Raw genomic sequence first — 17,670 nt, 5'->3', positions numbered from 1 at the left:
GTCAGATAGAAGAGGAAGAGGTCTTCCCTATCAGGAGAGTAGGGAAAAGGCAAAGGGGCAGAAGAGAGAGGGTGGGGCTAGAAGAAGATGAGGGAGGGAGCTGCAGTGGGGATTACAAAGTGAATAAATTGTAATAAATAAATATATAAATAAAATTAATTTTACAAAAAGATGACAACCAAAACCAGCCATTACAATGCTATACTGTTTTTATATGTATATAACTTACTAAAAATAAAAAAAAAACTTTTACAGACAATGTTTGTTTGGAAATAAACCTAAAACTTATACCACAAAAACTTTAGAAAATAATATATTAGAATAGTCCTTACTTATTTCCATAAATATTACAGTGCATTTCACAAGCATTGTAGCAATTTTTTTAAATATACTTATTTTATAGACATACAAATTAGATGGTAGTATATACTAAAAAGGCCAAAATATATAAAAAGTCCATAACTCACAAATATATTTTTAAATATTTTGTCTTACCTTTTTGTGTGTTTATATCTTAATACTTCTGATAAAAAGCCTTCCTTACGATTCCCATTTACTTATAAAATAAAATTATACCCAGAAGCACATTTAATGACTATATTCATTTCTCTCTCATGTAAGTATCAACACCTGGTGCTTAAACTTAATCCATCATAATAATTCCAAGGTTATATATTTTCTCTTGGTGGTTAATAACATATTTGAAAATAAGTGAGATTAGCATGACTAAGCATTCATTTTTAACACTTCCTTAAATTTCATTACTAATACAACAATCATGTTTTCACCATTTTATATTAAAATGCTAGGGAAGATATCCATTTAGTCATTTATATTCGGTTGTTTTTGCCAGATTTTGTTAATGAATTTTACTATTTTGTGATAATAGCATAGTGACTTTAATTAAAGATCTCAACATAAAACTAGATACACTAAACCTGATAAAAGAGAAAGTGTGGAAGAGTGTTAAATGCTTTGGCATTTAGGAGACAACTTTCTGAACAGAACACTAATGCTTCAGGTATTAACATAAAAAATTAATAAATGGTACCTCATGAAACTGAAAACTTTCTGTAGGGCTAAGAGCACAGTCAAAGGATAAAAACAGAAATCTGCAGAATGGTAAAATAGACTCAGAAATAAACCCATACACCTATGGACACCTCATTTTTGACAAAATACCAAAAGTGTTCAATGGAAAAAAGATAACATCTTCAACAAATGGTGCTGTTCTAACTGGATATGTACGTGTAGAAAAATGCAAATCACCCTGCACAAAACTAAAGTCCAAGTGGATCAAAGACCTCAACATAAAATTAAAAACACACACACACACAGTAAACTTGTTAACAGAAAAAGAAAAAGTGAGGAAGACCCATACCTCATTCATACAGGAGACAACTTCCTGAGTAGAACATCACCAGCACAGGTTCTAAGATCAAAAATCAATAAATGGGACCTCATGAAACTGAAAAGCTTCTGTAAAGGAAAGGACACTGTTATCAGAACAAAAAGACTGCCTACAGATTGGAAAAGGATCTTCACCAACCCTATATCTGACAGAGGGCTAATATCCAGAATACATAAAGAACCGAAGAAGTTAAACACCAACAAACCAAATAATCCAATTAAAAATTGTGTACAGAGGTAAACAAAGGATTCTCAATTGAGGAATACAGAATGGCAGAGAAACACTTAAAGAATGCTCAACCATCCTCAGTCATCAGGGAAATGCAAATCAAAACAACCCTGAGATTTCACCTTACACCCATCAGAATGGCTAAGATCAAAAACTCAAGTGACAACACATGCTGGAGAGGTTGTGGAGAAAGGGTAACCCTCCTCCATTACTGGTGAGAATGTAAACTTATACAACTACTTTGGAAACCAGACTGGCACAGTCTCAGAAAATTGGGAATACTGTTTCCTCAAAAAGCACTCCTAGGCATATATCCAAAATAAGCTCAAGTATACAACAAGGACATTTGCTTAACCATGTTCATAGCAGCTTTATTCATGATAGCCAAAATCTGTAAACAATCTGAACAAACATGTTCTTAATGGAGGAATGGATACAGAAATTGTGGTATATATACACAATGGAATACTACTCAGCTATGTAAAAAAAAATAGTGAAATTTGTGCAGTGGTCCTAGGTTATCTCTATGCATAGGCCTTGGTTGGAGTATTAGTCTCTAAGAAGACACCCCTGCCCAGGTATTTTAGTTCTGTGGCTCTTGTTGTGGAGCTCCTGTCCCCTACAGGTCTTTCTATTTCCCTCTTCTTTTATAAGATTTCCTCCTGCACTCTGCCCAAAGTTAGGCTATGAGTCTCCAAGTGGGTGCCCTAATAATGGGAACAGGGACTGTCTCTGACATGAACTCAGTGGCTGGCTCTTTGATAACCTCCTCTGATGGGGGAAAAGCCTTACCAGGCCAAACAGGAAGACAATGCAGCCAGTCCTGATGAGATATGATAGGCTCAGGTCAGAGGGAATGGTAGGAAGACTTTCCCTATCAGTAGACTAGGAGATGGCCATAGGTGGAGAAGAAGGAGTGAGGGTGGGATTGGGAGGAGATGAGGGAGGGGACCACAGCAGGGATATAAATTGAATAAATTGTAATAAATGATGATGATGATGATAATAATAATAACAGAATCTTCACTAGCCCCACATCTGACAGAGATTGTTATCAGTGGACTAAGAGAGGTGCATTGGGGGAGAAGAGGGAGGGAGGTTTTGATTGGGAGGAGACAAGGAAGGGCACCACAGCTATTTAAACATTTGTGGTATAGATCTAAACAGAGAATTCTTCCCAGAAGAATTTCTAATGGCCAAGAAGCACTAAAAACCATGTTCAATATCCATAGTCATCAAAGAAATTCAAAAGAAAAGGACTCTCAGATTCTATCTTACACCTGTCCAAATGGATAAGAGCAAAAGTCAAACCACAGCTCATGCTGGTGAGGATACAGAGTAAGTGGAACACTACTCCATTGCTCCTGGGTGTGTGGAGTTGTACAAATGCTTTGAAAATTAATTTGGAAGTTTGATTAAAAACTAAATGGGAGTAGTTCTGCCTCCAGATCTAGCTATACTACTCCTAAGCATATATCCAAAGGATGTTCCACCCTACCGCAGGGACACTTGCTGACCTATGTTCATAACAGCTTTATTCATAATAGCCAGAAAATGGAAAAAACCTAGGTCTCCCTAAACTGAAGAACAGATTAAGAATTTATGGTGCATTTACACAGCGGAATATTAAGTTTGCAGGGAAATAGATGGAACTAGAAAAGATCATCTTGAGTGAGATAACCCAGACTCAGAAAAGACAAGCAATGTATGTACTCACATATAAGTTGATTTTAGCAGTAAAGTTAAGGATAACCGTATTACAATCCACAGGCCCAAAGAGGATTTGTAACAAGAAGTACCCAAGTGAGGACTCTTGATTCTCCCTGAAAAGGGGGTAGAATAGATCTTGGGTGGGATGGAGGAAGGTGGCTGGATGGATGAGGGAGAGGTAATGGGAGCAGGATTGATTGAATGGAAGAAAAGGTTGGGGGAAAGAGAGAGGACAAGTTTACAAGGGAGAGACAACTTTTACTGCAGGAACCACATCTCTGGGACTTGGGGAAATTGGAAATTCTCAGGAATCAATAAGGGTAAGCCTAGCTAAGACTTCTATCAATGGTGGATATGGAGCCTGAAATAACCATCTGATGTAAGCAGGCAAGATTTTCTTTCTTTCTTTTTTAAAATTTAAGTTATTTTTTATTTTAATCACAGTTTGTTCACTTTATATCCCAGGAGTAGCCCTCTCTCTATTTCCCTCCCAATCCCACCCTTCCTCCCTCATCTCCTCTCTGCCTACTTCCAAGTCAACTGATAGGGGAGGTCCTCCTCCCCTTCCAGCTGACCCTAGCTTATCAGTTATTTTCAGGACTGGCTGCAATGTCCTTATCTGTGGCCTAGCAAGGCTGCTCCTCCCTCACAGGGGAGGGGGAGATCAATGAGCCAGTCATTGAGTTCATGTCAGAAATAATCCTTGTCCCCCTTACTAGGGAACCCACTTGGATACTGAGCTACCATGTGGTACTTCTGAGCAAGGGTTTTAGATTATATCCATGTATGGTCCTTGGTTGGGGAAACAGTGTCATAGAAGACCCCTGTGTCCTGATATATTTTGTCCTTATGGAGTTCCTGTCCTCTGGAGGTCATACTAACTCCCCTTCTTTCATATGATTCCCTGCACTCTGCCAAAGGTTTGGTTATGAGTCGCAGCATCTGCTTTGATACACTGCTAGGTAGAGTCTTTCAGGGGCCCTCTGTGGTAGGCTCCTGTCCTGTTACTTGTTTTCTCCTACTTCCAATGTCCAGCCCATTTGTCTTTCTAAGTGTGGATTGATCATCTTACCCCTGGTCCTCTTTCTTGTACAAATTTTAGTATTTTTATCCTGTCTTATAGGTCTAGTACCCACTTATAAGTGAGTATATACTGTGTGTGTCTTTCTGTTCTTTCTCAGACAATCAGGAATAGTTTCCCCAAGATGCAGCTATACCACTCCTAGGCATATATCCAAAAGATGCTCAAGTATACGACAAAGACATTTCCTCAACCATGTTTGTAGCAGTTTAACTTGTAATAGCTAGAACCTGGAAACAACCCAGATGTCCATCACAGGAGGAATGGATACAGAAATTGTGGTACTTTTATGCAATGGGATACTACTCAGCCATTAAAAACAAGGAAATCATGAATTTTGCAGGCAAATGGTGGGATCTAGAAAAGATCATCCTGAGTGAGATATCCCAGGAGAAAGATTTTTAATAGAGGGTATAGAACAACTACCTTACCACAAAACCTTCAACTCACAATTTGTTCTGCCTTCAAGATGTACAGGGGTAAAGTTGGAGCAGAAATTGAGGAAATGGCCAACCAATGACTGTTCCAGTTTAAGACCCATGCCATAAAAGGGAGTCCACCCTGATTCTATTACTGGTATTCTTCTATACATGCATATAGGAGCCTCTCATAACTATCCTAACACAGGCTTCATCCAACAACTGATAGAAACAGATGCAGAGATCCACAGCCAAACACTTGGTTGCAGCTTGAGGAATTCTGGGGAAGACGGAGAGGAAGGATTGTAGGAAGCCAGAGGAGTCATGGGCATCAAAACATAAGAAAACAAAACCAAATAACAACAAAGACAGCCTCCATAATCAACTCACCTGGGCCCATAAGAGTTCACAGACACTGAACCACAAACCAAAGTGCCTGCAAGAAAAAGACCTGGGCCTTCTGCGCACATGTAACTATTGGACTATTAGGCAGCTTAGTTTTCATGTGGGACTCCTAACAGCAAGAGCAGAGGCCGTCTCTGATTTTATTACCTGACTTTGGATAAGTTTCCCCTAACCGGGCTGACTTCTTTAGGCTTAAAAGGAGCTTTGCTTAATTTTACTGCAACTTGATATGCCCAGGCAGGCTGTTACCCATGGGAGTCCTTTCCTTTTCTGAGTAGGCAGGGATTAGTGGTGAATCGGGCAAGAGGGGTAGAGGGGCGGACTGAGAGGAGAGTAGGAGGGGAAGCTCTGATCATGATGTAAAGTAAATACAGTAGTTAATCAAACAAACAAACACATGATGCCAAACTTTACTCATGTGTGAAAATTAAAAAAATAAATAAATAAAAAGGTATGTGGTAAAGTAACTCAACTCTTCATAGTTTTAGGTTTGTTTGGACGGTAAAAAGCAGACATTACTGAATGCTAAAAAATGAAACAGTGCTTGCAGGACAAATGGTTGTGAAATAAAGTAAAAGGTTATATTTATAGTTTGAATAGTTCCTGAGGTCAAGAGCCAGTTTAAGTTTTAAACATGTTAGGCCATGATGATTTTAGCATGTGTTAAATTTGATATGATATTATACCATAATTTTGACAAGATGCACTTATTATATTTTCAAACTTTTTTCCTAGTTACAGTAAAGAGAAAATTTTAAGTTTTTAATCATTGTATTAAAGTCTTTAATTTATTTGACTACAAATTTCTTAGAGATTTAAGCATCAAATATTACAGTATAATATAAAATGTTGACCAAAGCAGTGTTTTTATTTAATACTCAGAGGAAACACTGATGTTTTCTAACATCTAACACTATGTTTTCTAAAGGTTTCAAGCATTATTAATCAAATTAGTAATCTTTGATATTTAACAGGAGGGAAGCAACTAATGAAGCCTACATTGTAAAGAGGAGGTGTTCTGGTGTGAACAGTCATTTTCAAACTCCACTCCGCCTCAAAGGTTGAGGTGCATTAATCCTATCCAAGTCTGAGGTTAGGAAATGATTTATGGGAATTGTACAAGAGAAATGTTCAACCAACATAACCATTTATTTGACAGATACTGAATTATTTCCAGACGTTTTGCCGAGAAAATCAAAACGTGGAAAACTTTAGAAAAATAAAAGACTGGAAGAAAATGAATACATTTGAGACTCAGTTTTTGCCTCTCCATATTTTTATTGTTTTTATTTTTTAAATTTGAAGAATTATATATATGTACACAATGCAAGGTGGTCATATCTACATCATAATTTTCTTCTGCAGCATAACTCTTACAATCACCCTGTAATTTATTTAATTATCTCACAAAATCCCATTTCTTTCTGTCTTTATCTAGGTCCATCCACTGCAACACCTTCCAATGGACACATTAAAAAAATAATAAATAAAGGCATGACTTTTTCCCTCTACTGTGTCAACTGCCAACAGCTCATCTTTACTCAGTGGAACTAATCCTAGCCCATCTATACCCAACATATAGCTAGCTTAATTTTGAACGGTTTGGTCCAAAAAATGAAATTCTGACCTGTTTCAGCCTTTATTTTAAATAATTCTACAATTTCACTAAGATTTAAACTTCTTTTACCTAATTTATTTAGTAGTGTAGTCACCACAACTTAGATGACTTAGTGAAAAGTATTAAGGATTTTTTTGAAACATTTGGAAACTTATCTTCACTAGGCATAAAAATTTCACAGAAAATGTTTTATAACTTGTACTACTTAAAAATGTTTAAAGGGAGACATGAAGAGCCTGAAAATAATTATATTGTGTAGATAAATAATGCTGATTATAGATGACCCATAGTTTTATAGCTTCGTATATTTTAGACATTCTGAAGATTCTATTTGATCTTCTAGGAACACATACACATCTTCTCTAGATGACATAAAATTTTCACTTCATCTAACAATAATGCTTTACTTTATTTCACGTTTAACTCTAAAGGACCTTCAATGAAGTTACATGGGCAAGAAACCTATGCATCTGTTTCTTAATCTCAGTGGGAAAAAAAGTTTAAATTGATATCATATTTGCTTATGAAGTACCAGCTGGCTTTCCATAACTAAAGCATGCTCATCAGTTAACTAAAAATTGGTTACAATTCACAACATTTTAATGAATACTTCTTATATCCATCTCTTATATTTTGCCCAAGAGTTTTGCTAGTGAGTTGGGGCAGATGGATTGCAACCAATCCTTTGAAGCATTCTTTTGAATTTTGCTCATGTTGAAAAATTTGGGCATCATAATCTCTCTTTTTTATCAATATCTAAAATTTTATTTTCTGCATTTTGCATTGGATTTATTAATAAACATAGTTCTAACAGCTTTACTTGCATTGATAATAGAACTTTAAATAAAAAATGTTAAGATAATTTAATTGAAGCATCACTGTACAAGCTTATGAGACATAATGTGAAATTTTAGTATGGAAACCTTAGGTAGTGATAAAATGGGATAATGTGTAATATTTATTTGGGATATAATATTCAAAATCTAATAATTTGATATATTAACAACAGTCATTCCATGTGTAAAACAGTCACATGACTTCAGTCTTCGACTTTATTATGATTTTATATTTACTGCCAGATTTTTCCCCACTATTTTTATCCCTTCATGTTCCTAGTTTCTAATCACTTACTGTTTTACTTTCTCATTGTACGAGTTTTTTTTTTTTAATTTATAATCTTCAAATTAGTAAAAGTTTCCTACAGTTGACTTTGTAAGCTTGGATATTTCTCTTATTGTAATATATTTTAAGTTTACCAATTTTGCCCAATAAGATTAAAAAGAGGTCCTATTTTTATGGAGGCTTAGTATTCTGTTACATAGATAAGCAAAATATATATTTTAATATTCACCATCAATATATTTTAAAATAAATATGTAATGCATATACTATTTCTATGACTTTTTCAGATTTACTAAATTGATATTCTGATAGATTAAATCTATTTTAAGCCACCATTTAAGAAAAGTCTATTTGGAGTTCTGTAAATAATTGTGTTGGTATTTTGATGGGAATATCATTAAATCTGTAGATTGCTTTTGGCAGGATGGATATTTTCACTATGTTGATCCTACCGATCCATGGGAGATCTTTCTATTTTCTGATATCTTCTTCAATTTTTTTTCTTCAGAGACTTGAAGTTTTTTTCACACAGGTCTTTTGCTTGGTTAGAGTCACACCAAGGTACTTTATGTTATTAGTTGCTATTATGAAGGCTGTTGTTTCCCTAACTTCTTTCTCAGCCCTTTTGTCTTTCAGATAGAGGATGGCTACTAATTTTTTTGAGTTAATTTTGTATCCAGCCACTTTGCTGAAGGTGTTTATCAGCTGAAGGAGTTCTCTAGTAGAATTTTTGGGGTCACTCATGTAGACTAGCCTATCATCTGAGAAGAGTGATACTTTGACTTCTTCCTTTTGGATTTGTACCCCCTTGATCTCCTTTAGTTGTCTTATATCTCTAGCTAGGACTTCAAGTACTATGTTGAAGAGATATGGAGAGGAGATCAGAGGTCTTTTCTGGACCTCTGAAAAGTACAGGGGTCTTTTCTAAGACTGATACTCCAACCCCGGTCCATTCACAGAGATAATCTAGAACCCCTGCACAGATGTAGCCTGTGGCAGCTCAATCTCTGAGTGGATACCCTAGTAATGGGAACAGTCTCTTATATGAACTCAGTGGCTGGCTCTTTGATCATCTTCCCCTAAGGTGGGTGGGGCAGCCTTACCAGGCCACAGAGGAAGATGCAGCCAGTCCTCCTGAGACCTGAAAGGCTCAGGTTAGATGGAAATGGAAGAGTTACTCCCCTACCAGTGGCCTGGGGGAGGGGCATGGAAGGAGAAGAGGGAGGGAAGGTATTGAGAGGGGATAAGGGGGAAGGAGTTACAGCTGGACTACAAAGTGAATAATTGTAGTAATAAAAGGAAAAAAAACAAAAACAAAAACAAAATAACCAAACATCAAACAAAAAAAAAGACTTTTTTTTTTCAAATTATTTCCTGCTTGCTAAAACAAATAATTTCATTAAAATGGTTGTTTAAAATTTTTATTTGGTTTTCATGATAATGTTTGTAAATAAAGATCCCTGAGTTGTAAAACTAGACCTAACTTCCTGGACCGTTACTGATGTTTTATAGATATCATCTTTCTGCTTGTGTGTATAATTTACAGGCTGACAGCGACCAGTCATTCCCTGGCACCTCAGAGTGATTTGGACTCCAGTAGCTCTGAAGAGTTCTACCAAGCTGTTCACCATGCTGAGCAATCCTTCAGAAAAATGGAGAACTATTTAAAGCAACAGCAGCTCTGTGATGTCATCCTGATTGTTGGGAATCGAAAGATACCTGCTCACAGGTATGGGAATGTCAGTATTGGAATTACTCATTGGTACTAATAGCAGTAATAGTAGTAAAACAAACAAACAAACAAACAAAAAACAAACAAACAAACAAACAAAAAACCCTAGACTTTGTCAGAGAACTTGGGTTGTTGCACTGTTTACTTTACAGTAAGGTGAACTGTATAATATCCTTTAAATTATTTAACTAGTAATAAGTAAAAAATCTAAAGACTTAAAAATAATTCTTTTATAATTCTTTTTAGAACTCTGTATATTATACGTTTTAGTAAATTAACTGAGCTACAAATAATTCATTGATGTCACATTAAGAGAATAAATTAAACATTTTCACTTGAAGTGATTTAACCAAGTCCCAGTCCAGACTTGAATTCTCTGCTTCATGCTCCCAATGCTCTTCTATCTTTTACATTAGTCAGAATTTGTGCCTGACTGAAAAAAAAAACCAGATTGTCTTGTGAATCATTCTGTCTCTATGTCTCTGTCTACCATGTGTGTTTTTACTATGTGACTGTGTGTGTGACCCTCACAAAGGCTTTAAGTCTGACTATATTTAACAGCATGAAAAATATCACATAAGGATGAAATGGGATACTTTAAAGAAATCTTTATAGAATCTTACAAGGGATTAAGTCACTGGCTCCAAATGATCCCAACTGACCCAGATAAGAAACACCATTTTTTATCAACCAGTATTCATTAATGGTGCATCAAATTTTTAGGGTGGACTTTAGGACTTTGTTTTTGGTGTCTGTATTTGCTTTTTCCAGCAAATGAGACACATGTGTCATCTGGGTTATGGGCATGGAAGAGTAAATAAAGTAAAATTACAGCTATGCATTAGCTAATGTTGTAAAAGCTGACTACATGGGAATCCACAGCAAGTAATGTAGGTTTTTAGGTTGTTTTCTTTTTTCTAAAGGCACATTAAGCAAACGGTTTGAGTACACAGGAAGATAGATGTATGTATCTTGACTTACTTTAAGATGTATGCGAGGCCCTGCAAAAGTTCTAACCTCTTACAATTTCATAGCTATTTTCAGAATATTGAATCATCACAAATAACTCTGGACCATATCATTTCTTTTCATCTGACTTTTAGGGATACTAAAGAAACTATAATTTAGGAAATATGCCTAATACTTGAAATTTTATAATTTACTCCATCGATCAATGATTTTTAAAATTCAGGTTATTCTAGAAATAAAATTATTGGTTTAAATTATAAAATTTATATTGACATTTTAAATTTACATTTATAAAAAAATCAGTTTGTCGAACAAACCAATCCTAACTAAAATATATTTAAAAGAGAATATTTCCATAAATTATTTCTAAAACTCAGACTAAAAATTCCACTTCCATGAACTAGAAATGAAATTAAAAGGCTGAGGATCTGGCTTGCTTCCATGTATGTGGACCTATCTGCATTGCCCCCGTGGCACGCCTGGGTTGGCTACCCAGAGGCTATTTAAGCTGTGGGCTGGCTTTCCCCGGAGTCCGAGGATTGTTCAATGTTCCTGAATAAACTGCATTGAAAAAAAAAAAAAAACATTTCCATAGCAAGGAAAATAATTTTGTATCATTTTTATAAAGTTGTATTAGATTACTATGATTTATTCAAAAGGAAGGTTTATTTAAAGGATCTTTTTGTAAGACAATAACACTGATCCAAATTAGATCTATCTTACAGCTTTAAAAATTCTATTTTCCGTATATTTCTTATCGTTGAACATTACCATTTTAAATGTAAAAATTTCAAAGGAACATTATAATAATATTGTGTGTATTGATAAAATCAGAAGCCTTATTATTCGTATATCTTATTAAAATTGTTTATGTTTCCTGAGATGTTCTTTGGAATACACAAAGTTAACAGCCTTTAAAAGCATGCCTAATTAAAGCAAAGCTTATATGTCATCAGTTAACTAATTTCAAAAATAATAAGTGGCATAAAGAAGTGTTTACATAAATGTGGTTACTGTTTATGAGAATTAACTAAGTTGCTCATATTCTTTTGCATGTTTCTCTTATAGTAAATTCTATTAATAAATGTAAAAAAAAAGACTGATTTACTGTGGGTTTACATTTAAAAATACTATGCATTTGATGATGTGATAGTTAAATTTTATAATTCTATAGTTTTTATATGATAAATTTGTTTCTATTTAAATATGGAAGTTATTGCATAGATGAATTTAATTATCAACAAATATGAATAGCCAAATCTGCTGATTCAAACAATCTCATATCAAAATATTAAAAATTACAATAATTAGACATATACAGTATCTTTCTCATCATTAAATTTTAAACATTACCCTAAAGTAAATTGTGTGTTACCACATTGTATTAGACATTTTAGGCAATCTAAATTACACAGGATGTACTTATAATATGTAATATGAGTAAATAATACATAATTAGATGTTATTATCAATGATGAAACTGAACACGATACCATGTAAACAGCAAGAGAAAAAGGATTTCTAATTTTAGATTTCTTTAATAATATTGAGTTACTAAAGTGGATAATTTTTCCCAGTGTCAAAATCCCTTCGATGGTTTTCCTTTATATTAAAATTAATCATTATTGTTATATATATGTCATATATACATATTACATAGGAAACTTGTATATATCTTTACATGTATGCATATACCCAAGATAGATATATCCTATGAGAAGGTGGCCATAAAAATCTAGCACTATTTCTATAGCCACCTCAGTACAAACTCTTCACACAGGCTGAAGACCTGGACCTGCATGCAAAAGGTTATTTAACATCTATTAAATAATATAGATAATATGAAACCCAACTAATTGGCTACTGTGACAGTTCCACAAACTTACTATGTACAACTATTTTCAGCATTCCTATGAATTTAAAATATAATTTATAAAAAATTAATCAACAAACACTTATCACTATTGGTAAAACCATATCAGGAAATAGGTGTGACAAAATGCAAGTTTTCCTTAAGCTAGATTTAAATAGAATCTATTTGAAATTCTAACTTTATTCTTCAGAGTGAAATTTATTTTCATTTAATATGACTAATCTCATGTTACTTTGATCAAACAAATTTTAACAAATTCATTAAATAGCTATAGTATTATCTCAAATAATATGTTAGCATGTAAAGCAACACTGGGAGGTAGTTCTCAGGGAACAGAATTCCAGAGATGTTTCCGATGGATTGCACTGAGTCCTGTGTCTGAAGGATGTGCTATCCCCCAAGATCTGGGAAACAATCGAGAACAATGTCTCTTATAGTGTGGGAAAGTTTCTAACTTTATGGTCACAGTTACTAAACCCTACCAAAATGTCATGTTTTCTCATGCCTATAAATTATGGCTAGTCTTATTTTCTGTAAATGGAAAACTATAAAGCTAACAATATCTTGAGAAAAAAATAAATAAACTGAATCAACAGATTGTACTTATAACATAGATCTATATTCACACACAGAGACACACACACAGGCACACACACAAAGTGAATAAATAAATAAATAAATAAATAGTGTTCAAGTTTGTGAGAGAGCTATGTGGGTATATATTGCAGGATGTGGTGGGATGAAATAAAAGGGAGAACAGACATGATTATATTTTAATCTTAATATTTGTTTTAAAAATGCTGATTTTGTTTTTAGCTCAGTGTCATTGAATCAGAGAGATTCCATCTTACAAACAGTAGAATGGCTCAGATCAGAACCTCATGTAACAATACATGCGGAAAGGATATGGAAAAAGGCGAACCCTCCTCCATTGATGTAAACTTAAACAACCACTTTGGGATTCAATCTGTAGCTTTCTCAGAAAACTGGGAACAGTGCTATCTCAAGCCTCCTAGGCATATATCCAAAAGATGCTCAACTATACAACAAGGACATTTGCTTCTCTATGTTCATAGCAGATGTGTTCATATTAGCCAGAATCCAGAAACAACCCAGATGCCCCTCAACTGCAGAATGGATACAGAAATTGTGGTACATCTACACAATGGAATATTACTCGGCAATTAAAAACAAGGAAATCATGAAATTTTCGGGCAAATGGTGTGAACTAGAAAACATCATCCTGAGTGAGGTAACCCAGAAGATGAAAAACACAAATGGTATATACTCACTTGTAAGTGGTTATTAGCCATGTAATAAAATCTAAAATGTACAGACCTAAATAAGCTAAACAACAAGGAGGACGGCAGGGAAGATGCTTAATTCTCATTCAGAAAGGAAAGCAAGATAGACACTTGAATGGGAGCCTACGCCTACCACAGATGTACTCTAAAAAGACTCCAACCAGCAGGGGATCGAGGAAAACGCAGAGACTCAGGGCCAAATTTTGGACAGAGCACAGGAAGTCCTGTTAAGACTGACAACTCCACCTCCAATCAGGGGAAGATGATCAAAGAGCCAGCCCCTTTTCGCCTTAATAAGTTATCCACTTGGACACTGAGCTGCCATGGGCTACATTTGTGCAGGGGTTCCAGGTTATCTCCATGCATGGTCCTTGGTTGGAGCATCATTCTCAGAAAAGATCACTGTGCTCAGATTTTTGGTTCTGTTGCTCTCCTTGTGTAGCTCCTGTCCCCTCCATGTCTTTCTGTCTCCCCCTTCTTTCATAAGATTCCCTGTGCTCTGCCCAAAGTTTGGCTCTGAGTCTCAACATATGCTTTGATGCCCTTCTGTGAAGAGTCTTTCAGAGGCTCTCTGTGGTAGGCTCATGACCTGTTTTTTCTTTTTTTCCCCTCTTCTGAAGTCTATCCCATCTGCTGTTCTGAATGATTTTGAGCATTTTTCCTAGTGTCCTCCTTCTTGCTTAGGTTCTTTAGGTGTATAAATTTTAGTATGTTTACCTACATTATACATGTCTAATATCAACTTGTAAGTGAGTATATATCGTGTTCAGTTTCATAATTGATAATAACATCTAATTATGTATTATTTACTCATATTACATATTATAAGTACATGTGTGTCTTTCTGCTTCTGGGATACCTCACTCAGGATGATCTTTTCTAGTTCCTACCATTTGCCTGCAAATTTCATAATTTCCATGTGTTTAATTGCTGAGTAGTATTCCATTGCGTAAATGTACAATTTCTGTATCCATTCCTCGGTTGAGGGGGTGAGGGACATCTGGGTTGTTTCTAGGTTCTAGCTGTTATGAATAAAGTTGCCATGAACATGGCTGATAAAATACCCTTGTTGTATACTTGAGCATATTTTGTATATGTTCCTAGGAGTGGTATAGCTGGATCTGGAGGAAGCATGATTCCTAATTGTCTCAGAAAGTGCCAGATTGATATCCAAAGTGGTTGTACAAATTTATATTCCACCAGCAATGCAGGAGGGTTCCCCTTTCTCCACATCCTCTCCAGCATGTGTTGTAACTTGAGTTTTTGATCTTAGCCATTCTGATGGGTGTAAGGTGAAATCTCAGGGTCGTTTTGATTTGCATGTTCCATATGACTAAAGATGGCTGAGCATTCTTTAAATGTTTCTCTGCCATTCTGTATTCCTCAATTGAGAATTCTCTGTTTACCTCTGTACACAATTTTTTAATTGGATTACTTGATTTGTTGCTTTGTAACTTCTTGAGTTCTTTATATATTTTGGATATTAGCACGTTGTCAGATATAGGGATATTGAAGTTCCTTTCCCAATCTGTAGGCTGTTGTTTTGTTCCAATGTCATTGTCCTTTGCTTTACTAAAGTTTTTCAGTTTCATGAGTTCCCATTTATTGACTGTAGATCTTAGAGTCTGGGCTGTTGGTGTTCTGTTCAGGAAGTTGTCTTCTATGCCAGTGAGTTCAAAGCTATTCCCCCCTTTCTCTTCTAAGTGGTTTAATTTGTCTCGTTTAATGTTGAGGTTTTGATCCAGTTGGGCTTTAGTTTTGTTCAGGGTGATAAGTAGGGATCTATTTGTACACGTTTGCACATGTAGACATCCAGTTAGACAACCACTACTTGTTGAAGATGCTGCCTTTTTTCCATTGTATGCTTTTAGCACTTTTTCAAAAATCAGGTAGCCATAGGTATGTGGGTTTATTTCTGGATCTTCTTCTATTTCTTTCTTCCCTTTCAGAAGCTTGAAGTCTTGTATATATATATATATATATATATATATATATATATATATATATATATATATATATACAAGTCTTTGACTTGTTTCGCCAGAGTTACACAAATATATTTTATGTCTTTTGTGCTTATTGTGAATGGTGTTGTTTCCCTAATTTCTTTCTTAGTCCATTTGTCTTTTGTATTCAGAAAGGCTACTAATTATTTTGAATTATGTATCCAACCACTTTGTTGAAGGTGTTTGTTAGTTATAGGAATTCTTTGGTAGAATTTTTGGGGTCACTGATATATTCTGTTTTATCATCTACAAATAGTAATAGTTTGACTCCTTCCTTTCTCATTTGAATAACTTGGTCTCCTTTAATTGTCTTTTTTCTCTAACAAGGACTTCAAGAACTATATTAAAGAGACATGGAGAGAGTAGGTAGACTTGTCTTGTCCCTGATTTCAGTGGGATTGATTTAATTTTCTCTCCTTTTAGTCTGATTTGGCTATAAGCTTGCTGTATATTGCCTTTACTATGTTTAGGCAAGTTCCTTGCACCTCTGATCTCTCCAGGACTTTAAAAATGAGTGTGTGTTGGATTTTATCAAATGCTTTTTCAGCATCTAAGTAGATGATCATGTGATTTTTTTTTTCCTTTCAGCTTTTTCATATGATAGATTACATTGTTGGGTTTTTGTATATTGAACCACTCCAGCATATTTGGGATGAAGCTACTTGCTCATAGTGGATGATATATTTGATGTGTTCTTGGATTTAGTTTGTGAGTATTTTGTTGAATATTTTTATATCAATATCCATAAGGGAGATTGGCCTGAAATTCTCTTTATTGTTACGTCTCAGTGACCTTTTGGTATCAAGGTGACTGTGGCTTCATAGAATGAGTTTGGTAATGTTTCTTCTGTTTCTATTTTGTGCAATTCTTTTCAGAATATTGGTGTTAGCTCTTCTTTGAAGGTCTGGTAGTATTCTGTGCTCAAATGATCTGGCCCTGGGATTTTTTTGAATGGGATACTTTAATAACAGCTTATATTTCCTTAGGGGTTATAGGACTATTTAAATGATTCACCTGTTCTTGATTCAGCTTTGCTAAGTGGATTTGATCAAGAAAATTGTCCATTTTATTTAGATTTTCAAATATTGTGTTATATGGGCTTTTGAAGTAAGATCTAATTATTGTTTGGATTTTCTCAGTGTCTGTTGTTATGTCCCCCCTTTCATTTCTGATTTTGTTGATTTGGATAATGTCTGTCTGCCTTTTAGTTAGTTTGGCTAAGGGTTTGTCTCTTGTTGATTTTTCTCAAAGAACCAGCTCTTAGTTTCATTGATTCTTTGAAGTGTACTCTTTGTTTCTCCTTTATTGATTTCAACCCTGAGTTTGATTATTTCGAGCTTTGTACTCCTCTTGAGTGTGTCTGCTTCTTCCCCCCACCCCCTTAAGGCTTTCATGTAAGCCATTATGTTGTTTGAATGAGATGTTTTGAATTTCTTTATGAAGGCACTTAATGCTAAAAACTTTCCTATTAGTACTGCTTTCATTGTGTCACATAAGTTTGGGTATGTTGTGCCTTCATTTTCATTGAATTCTAGGAAGTCTAATTTCTTTCCTGGCCTAACTGTCATTGAGTAGCAAATTGTTCAGTTTCCATGTGAGTGCAGGATTTTTGCTACTACCGTTGTTGTTGGGGTCCAGCTTTAGTCCATGATGGTCTGATAGGATACAAGGGATTATTTCAATCTTCTTTTATCTGTTGAGGCTTGCTTTGTGACCAACTCTATGGTCTGTTTTGGAGAAGTGCTGAGAAGAAGTTAAATTATTTTGTGTTTGGGTAAAAGGTTCAATAGAT

General features: G+C 35.0%; 1 protein-coding gene across 2 annotated transcripts in view; it reads left to right on the top strand.

The window, feature by feature from the left end:
- Klhl1 (kelch like family member 1) overlaps positions 1-17,670 on the top strand; it is a 416,934-nt gene that overhangs the window by 137,951 nt on the left and 261,313 nt on the right. For both annotated transcript variants that reach the window (XM_060391518.1, XM_060391519.1), the window contains exon 2: positions 9,541-9,723. In XM_060391518.1, coding sequence (XP_060247501.1) covers positions 9,541-9,723 — 183 coding nt within the window. The remainder of the gene's footprint in view (positions 1-9,540; positions 9,724-17,670) is intronic.

Source organism: Meriones unguiculatus, chromosome 9 (assembly GCF_030254825.1).
Source record: "Meriones unguiculatus strain TT.TT164.6M chromosome 9, Bangor_MerUng_6.1, whole genome shotgun sequence".
Lineage (NCBI taxonomy): Eukaryota > Metazoa > Chordata > Mammalia > Rodentia > Muridae > Meriones > Meriones unguiculatus.
This window is presented reverse-complemented; position numbering and strand designations above follow the sequence as displayed.